This window comes from Haliaeetus leucocephalus, unplaced genomic scaffold (genome assembly GCF_000737465.1).
Source record: "Haliaeetus leucocephalus isolate CR32 unplaced genomic scaffold, Haliaeetus_leucocephalus-4.0 Scaffold587, whole genome shotgun sequence".
Taxonomy (NCBI): Eukaryota; Metazoa; Chordata; class Aves; order Accipitriformes; family Accipitridae; genus Haliaeetus; species Haliaeetus leucocephalus.
Window position 1 is genome coordinate 5,945,693 of NW_010973023.1, and position 9,895 is coordinate 5,955,587.

Consider the following 9,895-nt stretch of genomic DNA (forward strand, 5'->3'; position numbering starts at 1 on the left):
CCCAATCCCTCCCAACCTCCCCTCAGCCCCCAAGGTCAAGCTGTTATTAGGCTTCTGGGTCCCGGTGAAGTTTCAGCCCATGACTACCCAGCTCACACGTGTGTTTGACAACATTTTGTCATGAGTGACAGCTTCCATACCTGTGCATGCACGTAGCTGGGTACTTAAGCAGAATATTGTAAATGCCAGAACATGAACTAGAATTAAGACATAGTTTCTGATGAAATTAAGTGTTCATCCTTTTTTGTTTGGTAAGAACAAAATTCTCACCCAACTTTTGCATCTTGGCATATGCTATTACCTTGTTCATAGAAACACTGATAGCTCATAGCTTCCCGGATAGCAGCATGCTACTTCTAGTTTGTAATCCCAACGTCTACTAGCCACATGCAGGGCAAGGTCATTACTGAGGCAAACTTCAGCAAATTAAGTTATATATACTGCTGAAACAGTCACACCTGCAACACTGGCATTCACTTTTTGCATTGCCTTATGTTGGTAATGTCAGACTGAGCGTATAAAAGTCCTTTAGTTTGAGCATTATTATATTTTAGCAAAATGTGTAGGATAAACCCCCTCAGGCCAGCATAACATCTTTGCCTACCACAAGCTAAAATTCTAGAGAGGCAATAACGTAAGTGAACTAATAATTCAACAAGCATTGGTCATGAACTACAGCATTTGAAAGTTTGTAGATGGAGGTGGCTGAGGATGAAATCTTAGCCCCAGAGAAGTCAATATAGAAATCCTCCCAGCTGTAATGAATGATGCCAGGGTTTTGCCGTGCTTATCTGCAAAGGTTCTCCTGAGGACTGAGCTATGTACCCCGAGCACACAAGCCTGCAGCTGACTAGCTGAGGGCTCCTCATCTTCTCAGTGCAACGGGGAACAGGTTGACTTCTCCCTGAAGACAGTCTGCGTCCTTGAGTATGCATTGCGGACTACCTTTACGGTACCTTGGGGGGAATTCTGGTGCTTTTGTGGCTGCTGCCTGTCCCCGCGGCGAGGACAATGCTAGAGGCTCAGTGTGGTCACTTGTTTGGCTGTGAAAGTCTGTCTGTCTGTCTGTGATCAGTGCCAAGGCCGGTGTACTTATGTAGGGAGATAGAAGTCAGAGCACAGAAAATCCAGGTGATTGAGCCCCTTAACACCTTACTGGCCAAGCTAGCTTATCTGTGTTAATGAAGTCTCTTATGACCACCAAAGAAATGGTGTAATAAAGGAAAGACAAATATTTACTGTATTGGCAAAAGCCTAAGCAGAGTTCGTTATGTTCGTTAACACACGGAGCACACTTCCCAAAGCTCTAGAAATACGACAGGAGTGGAGTATAGCCTAAAAGACTGGTTGCCTAAAGGAGCAGTCTTTGTGCATCCCTTCTCCTGGTAGTGGTCCATGCTGGCCTCCCTCCCAGGTAGCTCCGTAAGGATGCCGTGGCCCCCAAGAGACTGCATCTCTAGCGATGCACTGGCACTGCAACCATCACATCTCCTAACCCCAGCCACCCTCTATGGGAGCCCCCCCATCCTTGAAGAGCTTCCTCCTGGCTTTGGGGGGGTGCGATTCCTCTTGTTGCTTTGCTGTGTGTGATAAAGAGAGGACCCACACAGCTGATGAACGCGATGGAGGGAAATCTGCCTCCCGCCTCCCTTCTAGACTTAATCCTGGCAGTGCTGTCATCTCCAGGTTTGCGCCACCTTCGCTCCTGCATAAGCCAGGGGAAGCAGAAAATCCCATTAAAGCTGAAACTTCATTTCTGAAGATCAAAACCAACAGAACTCAGGAGCCTGCAGGCTTTTGAAAACTCCAGCAGATAACGCCTTGGTCTTTTAGGAACCAAAACACTCTTAGAAATCCTGCACTAAATGACTCATCTAGATTCCACAGGCGATCTGGTCGGGCAGAGCACTGAGTTTTTGTCCTGAGGGTAACTTGCTGGCCATAGGGCCCTCCTGTCGCTCTGCAAAAGCCTTTATGCCCCTGTCCTTCCCTAAGGAACGAAACTATAGGCAGTCCTGCAGCTCGAGCACGTGCCTGTCTTTATACACCCTTAATAACTTTTGTACTCACTGGCCAATTTTAGTTACAGCTGTCAGGTATAGGTGCCCCCAAGGTACATATCTGTGAGAGGAGGAGGTCAGGCAAGAGCCGACTCTTTCCATGTCCCATCTGAGGGATAAAACACTTTATTACACACAGAGAACCAGAACCAGAGAAGGTTTAAAAGCAGGTTTTAGTGAGTCCAGTGATGGCAGAACTATTTATTTTAGTTGTTTACTTCCTTCCTTGTCTCTGTCACGGAAAATAATTCAGATTTATAATCTTATATTGCTCTTCAAAGCACGCATGTGTTTGTCATATCACGGTGTTTCAGTGGCCTTCTTTACAACACCAGACTGGGAAAGCAGAGGTATTTCCTTTGCTGAATCCAAAGCCAATGGCAGTTTTGATTTTGCTCTTAAAAACCCAAGATGTAACAACTTTTATTTTGCAAACCCAGCTTTTACTTATGCTCTGTCTGCCTCAGAGTGTATGGACTACATTCAAACAAATAGAACTAAGGCTTCCCCGGTGCACTGCCATTAAAATGTCAGTGAATTAATTTGTGCAAACACTTTAAAATACGGGGTAGCTTGACAGTAAAATAAATGCATCATTTTATAAAGTATACTGCTAGATGCAACAAAGCTTTTAGTAAAACGGAGTGCTATTTAAACATGCCAGACCTTATCCTTAACCACATGGAGATGTTTCATATCAGCCTGGCAGCATAAATATACCTTTCAAGAGTGTAAACTGAAAATCCATCAAGTTTAACGTATCAAGATGGTCTGTAAAGGCAAAAGTTTAAATTAGAAACAATCTCATAACGTCTCCCATGATGTACGCTTTGTCACATGGGGTGGGTACCCTCTGTCATTCTTTGTGTGCTTACATACACAATTAGCAGATCAGATCAAACACTCGCGTGCTTGAAATTCGAAAGTTTAATTAATAAACATTTCCCCAGGCTTTTCCGGAGTAATGCAGCCCAATATTGCCATGTAGTGGGCATGCATGAGCTCCTTGTCCAGCTAATAGGATTAGGTCTATCTTATTAGCTGTGGTACCTGAACTAATTCAGTGAACGCTAGTCCATCTTCCCTATATGTTTTCCATCTTTCATATGGAAGTCACTGGACAAGAATTAGCTCAGCCTAGCTCTTCCAACCAGACTTTTATTTTCTCTCTGTTGATTGGTATGGATAATCAAAATACTGCATATGTTTGAAAAATTCATTCAGGATACTTGTTGCAGAAAAAGGCCAAACAACTTGAAAACACAAAGTGCTTAAGATAGCTCAGCAGCTTTATTCATCTCTCCCGCTCTAGAGCAAAAGAGATTCAGAAGCCTTTCTTCTGTCATTTAGTGGCTCTGCACAGAGTGCGTGCTCGGCAGAGGCCAGTGAGACAGAAAAGTGGCTTTCCTTGTGCCACTGAATACCTGCATGGCTATCAGGGTGTCATTTTTCCAAAGATCTCAATATGGGCCTTCAATCATTTATAGGAGTTTTATAGTGTCTTTCAATGGGAGGAAAAGTGAGCCCATACTGAGTGCTTTTCAAAAATCCCATCCAAACCTCAGTAGTGTAAAGCACTTAGAATAATGAATAGAATAAAATCCTGTCACAGAATCTTAACCTAAACCCAGTCCAATAAAGGGTTACCAGAGACTCCCTGTCCTCAGCATAGCTGCCTGCCTTTGAGCAAGGGGCAGGGAGGAGGCAGCACTGACAAAATAGGCAAGGTCCCCCTGAGAAACGGCAGCTCTCCAGATACTATCTCTCCTGATGCAAGTCTCAGGCTCTGTCCTGATTTCACTGCTGGGAAGTGCTTGGGACCTGCTGCTGGCTCCCACGTGTTCGGGCTGTGTCATAGCGGATGGTCCTCTCCCTCCAAGCCTCCTGAGATAGGGACTGGTATGGGCCTTCTCTAGCACGTGTGCAATTACACCAAAGATTTGTAGTGACTTGATTACTTATAACCACTAAATAAGCAAATGAGATTTATCAAGGTAAGATTAATGCATATCCATTACTGAGTATCTGGCAAAGAACGGCAACCTGTCTCAGTAGAATATTTATCTTCCCCCCCAGCTTCGATGTGGAATACATTTTTTTCTAGAACTTTGAGCCATGAGTTATTCAGGTTTGCAACTCATTAAACTTCTCCCCCTCTTTCCCTGTAACAGACTCATTTTTGTGCCTTGCAGAGAAACACAGTACCAAATACAATAAATAAATAAATAAATAATTTCTGGTGGTGACTCATCAGAAAGATCATATTAAGGAAAAGGTACTATTAAGGAAAGGAGAAGTTTTATATTCATTTGCACAGATTAACCTCTTGACATTGGCAGCCTGAACCTTCTTCCTAGTCTTAGCACTTTCCGATGGCAGGCTTTGAGCCAAGCAAAGCCCACTGGCTTTAGCAGCGTAAAACCCTCACCTGAGTGTCTATCAGAAGGTGACATTTTCACCTCAGCCACTCGGTAGGCACAGCAACAGTCAAAGATAAGGATGGAGCCGAGCTGGAAGTGTTCGGAAGTTCCCCCCTTTTTTCAGCATTTTTTTTCAGGGGCCGTGGCAAGGCCAGTATTTGGTTTCTTAAGGTGTTTGCTGGAGACCTGCCTTCATCCCCGCGTAAGGAGGGAAGGGAGCGGTGCTGGTATTTGATTGCTTGGGTTTTCGCTGTCAGAAAGCAGGAGGGTTTTGCTGTGCTCTTGGGCCACCCTTGCACCTGGTGTTAGCAGAGGATGCTGTGCTGGCCGAGGCTCAGGCAAAGCACCCTGAGCCAGCAGAGGTGAGGGCACAGGGCAGAGCAAAATGTATTTTGGCTTTTTTGTATGTGTGCTTTCCTCATGGCCTATCTATCTTATCTCTGTCTTCTTGATTTTTAGATGAAAATCTTTGACAAAAACAAAGATGGACGGCTGGACCTGAATGACCTGGCAAGGTAGGCTTTAATAATATTGATGGGGTTTTTTAGGTCACAATGGCAGATCCAGGCAAGGTGATGATCTCCCTGTGGGCATTTGAATCCTACCTCCTTTCAAATTAAATCGGGTGCTCTGATGTAGGTATCCCAGGTCACTAACGCATGGTCCCCATCACAATAGCCTGAGAACCTAGAGCTGGTGACACTGGGCAATGCCAGGACCTGTTTGTGCATCACCAACACCCTCTGGCATTACCCGTGCTACCTCTGCGATGCTCCTCAGGACGCGATGAAGCAGCCAGTGACACCATTTCTCCAAAAGAAGGATGACAATCCCCTTCAGCAGGGTCACAGATGTGCATTTATTTCACATCATTATGCGCAGCAGGGACTGCAAAGAATTTTTCTGCTTGTTTGAGGAATAAAAGTGGCCCCACAAAGGAGTTTGCCAATGGCAGTAAGAAAGTATTTGGAAAGACAAGGTGAAGACGCTTGTGAATGAAGCTGGGGACTCAGTCACGGGCCTCTGTCTCTTTTCTGTCCTTGATACCTCAGAGGCTTTTATGGGATTTTCACTGCATACAGATAGAGAGTATGCCTCTGTCTGTAAATGTACATGCAGTGACTGGATGGGACTTTAAACATGCAGGTACAGTCTTAAAACACTGGTTTGGGGGGATGAGAGGAGACAGGTGCTGGTTTGCCGCTGTTACTTTCTGCTTGGGATCACAACGAATGCCAGCACAAATAACTGCAGTGCATGTGGCACTTCCCTTTGACCACTGACTATATGAAGAGAGAGAGAGCTAGAGGCAGAATGGAGAATAAAGGGGCTTGCCCTTGCATTTTCCTCTTAAATATGGTTCCCTACAGGCCCATTACCCAGGGCGGCTGAGGCTCCCCTCTGGTCTGAGCGCATTTCTTATACCCGAAACCCTTCAGCATATGGACACAGCTCAGCATGCCCTGTGCCACAGGCTCTAAAACCCTTGGGGTCAGCAGAGCAGCTGGAGAGAAAAAAGATTTTATCGGTGCTATGAGGGGCTTTGGGAGGGAGGAGGGGAAAGGAGAGGAATTTGGCTGGTCTCAGTGCTCAGGCCAGTATTACTTTGTCCTTTACTTTTACAACCACCAATTCTCCCTCCAACAGAGAGTGATAAATTACTCTTTCCTTTAGTGCAGCACAACAATCCAGTTACGAGCAATGATTGTCTGGTAGCTCTTGCTTTGGAGGCTGACCACCTCCATTGGGCTGGAGCACCAGAAATGCTCTGGGAGAAGCCATGGTGCTAAGAAACACATTTGCAGCGAGCCAAAGGGCACTGCCATTCCCAGTCAGACAGGGAGGGAAGCGTGCGTTCCTGTAACAGCCCTCCATAAAAAACCCCGCAGGCGATTTTCTTTTTTAAAGGCCTATAATCTAAATTCCCTTTGCTTTACGAACCAAAAGAGTTCAGAATGGTTTGTGTGCAGATGATAAAGCGGAAAGATTGTAATTTAAATCTCTCCATTCAGGATTCTGGCACTCCAGGAAAATTTCCTTCTTCAATTTAAAATGGATGTAAGTAGCTCAGTTTTATGATGCATTGTTCCCATCTCTCTCAGCTAAGATAACCTGGGCCCAGACTTGAATCTTTTTTTTTTCATTTGCTTGTCCTCTCCACATGCAGGCTTGCAGCACAGAAGAAAGGAGGAGAGATTTTGAGAAGATCTTTGCACACTACGATGTTGTGAGTCCCACAGGCTGTTCCCTTGGGGTCTTTAAATGACACAGATTTAGCACACACTGCTCAGAATTCTTCCTCCCGTGGGGTGCTGTGGGGTCACTCAGGAGCCGCAGCTGTGCCCGAGCCCATGGACCAGAGGGGCCCAGGCACCAGACTGAGGATAAGGTGGGGACAGAGGGGAGCGATGGTCAGAGACCTCCTGGCAAAGGACCCGTTTTGACTTTCTCCATTGCCATGGCCAACACTGCTCCATTAGCAGTATCTCTCTGCAGGAGACGCGAGGGCTGTAGAGGGGGTGGTGGCTTTAGCTCTAGCAGTCTCGGGCAGTTTGGGACCTGCATCACCACCACTTTGAGAAATAAAACCGCTTCCAGTACTGAACCGAGGGGTTTTTAGGGAGTCTGGCCCAGGACAGACATGACCACCTAGCTGCCTGTTAGAAAGCAGCAATTCGGTGCCGCTTCTGACAGTAGCGTAACTCCCTCAGGTTGGTGGTGATCAGCAAGCCTCACAAAATGGTGGGAGATGTTGCTCCCGTTTGAGGGGAAGAGATGGTTGGGGAAAAAGGAAGGGATCTTAGTGCTATAGAGCTCAGTGACCAGGTGGACCTACTGAGCGGTAAACGTTGTGGTTTTGACTTACTGGAGTGTTTTGATGTTTATTCCATCTTTTAGAGTAAAACAGGAGCACTTGAAGGCCCAGAAGTGGATGGGTTTGTCAAAGACATGATGGAACTGGTCAAGGTAGCTTTATGGCTCTTTCTATTTACTAATACCTTATATTTCCGAGACGAAGGTGGTTGTTTTGGTAAAGTTATGTAAATAGAGAGGCTAGTGAGAACACAGAGTCAAATTTCACTTGGATCAGCAGCAGAAATGAATGTCATGGTCTCAGCATAAACACTATAGAGCATTTCACCATATCACAGAAATTCTGCCTGACAAATTAATACACCTTCACTCAGCAACTGTGTTTAAGAAAGGTCCATTCTAGCTCACACTATGAATTAGGCAGATGTTACAGCATCACAGACTGTGTCAACATGGATCAGCCATCAGAAGTCCTTTCTTCTGTTTTCACTGCGGATATGGTCCTCACCAGCATGATCTCATGGTTTATTAGGTCGTCACAGAATCACAGAATCATAGAATTGTTTAGGTTGGAAAAAACCTTTAAGATTATTGAGTCCAACCATCAACCGTGCCCACTAAACCATGTCCTGAAGTGCCTTGTCTACGTGGTTTTTGAACACCTCCAGGGATGGTGACTCAACCACTTCCCTGGGCAGCCTGTTCCAATGCCTGACAACCCTTTCAGTAAAGAAAGGGCTACACTTGAAAATGACTTGAGCTCTACCTCTAATCAAGAGCACCATGCCCTGTGTGTCACCAGTTTCTTAGAGACAGCAGAATCAGTCTGCATTGGATTACCTTGAGTTGCCAGGTACAGTCCGAGATAGAGCTTTTGATGCAAATATAGTCTGGTCTTTGGCTCCCCCTGAGCCTGAGCTGGTGCATTTCTACACGATGTGACCAGATGCAGGGATGCCTGCGTTCCCATGTCCATTTAGCGGAGAGCAGAGACTGCAGCTGTGTACTGATGGCTGCGTGTGTATGTATATTATAGCCATGTGGTGTGTAAGGAAGGGTGTGAGGACAGGCAGGAGGTTGGATTTGTGCTCTATGCATGTGTGTTCAAAGGAGCAAAGGTTGTACTTTCCTTCATCGGCATCGTCCTTGGGCACTGCAAGCTGTGCATGGGAATTTGATCTCCTCCTGAGCAAGTGGGAAGCAGAGGAAGTGGTACAGCATTAGGAGCATACAGAGACAGTATAGCCTGTAAAGTATGTCTTCAGCATTTGTTTGATCCACTAAAGGTATTTTTAAGTTGCTGGCTAGCCTGTGAAATAGTAGCCTGCTGACAGAAATGCCGCATCACTCCTCACGTAGCAGGTTTGAGAGAGGAAACCAGAGGAAAGCACAGGTCCAGTAGTGCAGGGATCTGTATTGAACAACTTTCTGCAGACTTTTGTTTGATACGGATCAGGTACTGATGGCCTTGACTAAGCACAAAAATCACGTTGCATTTCCTTTCAGTTACTCACAGTCCCATACCTCTTCTGTTTTTGCAGCCCATTCTCTGTTCACTTCCCCACCTTGTATGAGCTGATGTGGGGTCAGGCTGTTTGGTCACTCCTCCATGGGTGGATTTCCCAGCCGCTGCACAGCCTGCTGCTTTACAGGGCTGGGGAAATCCAGAGCTGTTTTCTCTCTGAGCCACGTTTTTCTCTTTTGCCTGCAGCCCAGCATTAGTGGGGTGGACCTGGACAAGTTCCGCCAGATCCTGCTCAACCACTGTGACGTGAACAAGGATGGGAAAATTCAGAAATCCGAACTGGCTTTGTGTCTCGGGCTTAAAATGAACCCGTAGCCAGGAGGGTGCTCGTGGTTGTGTTTCCCTTGTGAGATTTGCTTGCTGCTCCTCGTAGAAGTGTGTCCGTGCTGCCGTGCGAGCGGGCTGGAGAGTGGCTGCACAAAGACATGGCAGACTGGGATTCGTACGGAGGGCCTCCCCGTTCCACCAGTCCCTTTGTGGTGTTCGCTTGCTGCCGCCGCTTGTGGGTCCCCCTAGCAATGTCTCTGCCCACGAGCACACCAGCTGCTCAGAAAAAGGGTTGCTTTTCTTCTCCTGCTCCCCACAAAATGCTGCCCTGCCCACCCCCTAGGATAGGGACAAGCATCTCCTTAAAAATGCCGTGTTGGTGCTCCCAGAGCGCAGCTGCTAGGTGTTTCTGATGGTCGCCTTATGTGTGAAGTCAGTCCTTTGGTGAGCATCGCGCTTTGTTTGTGCATCTAAAATAGTGGATGGATGACTGTGTATATGTGCAGAAATAAAAAAATGGCAATTACAGAAATTCATTAAGATTGGAGTTTATGTGTTATGTACGGAAAGCCATCTGCCGCAGACTGGCAGACCATACATTGTAGCCATTTTACGTAAAACACATTAAATGGCAAGAGGTTTTGTGATGCCTATCAGCCTTTCTTCCAACCCAAAATGAAACAGTATACAAGTTTTCCATAAACTGAAAAACTGGAAGGACAGAAGCCTGATTACAGCAAAGCTCTTAGGCACATGCATAGTTTTTTAAATCTGTAAGAGTTAGTAAAGACTTTTAACCTGTATTGAAC

General features: G+C 46.0%; 1 protein-coding gene across 1 annotated transcript in view; it reads left to right on the forward strand.

The window, feature by feature from the left end:
- SCGN (secretagogin, EF-hand calcium binding protein) overlaps window positions 1-9,237 on the forward strand; it is a 31,464-nt gene extending 22,227 nt beyond the window's left edge. The window contains exons 7-11 of the mRNA XM_010578008.1: window positions 4,940-4,995; window positions 6,493-6,538; window positions 6,648-6,707; window positions 7,379-7,447; window positions 9,006-9,237. Coding sequence (XP_010576310.1) covers window positions 4,940-4,995; window positions 6,493-6,538; window positions 6,648-6,707; window positions 7,379-7,447; window positions 9,006-9,134 — 360 coding nt within the window. The 3' untranslated portion in view covers window positions 9,135-9,237. The remainder of the gene's footprint in view (window positions 1-4,939; window positions 4,996-6,492; window positions 6,539-6,647; window positions 6,708-7,378; window positions 7,448-9,005) is intronic.
- The last annotated feature ends 658 nt before the right edge of the window (window positions 9,238-9,895 follow it).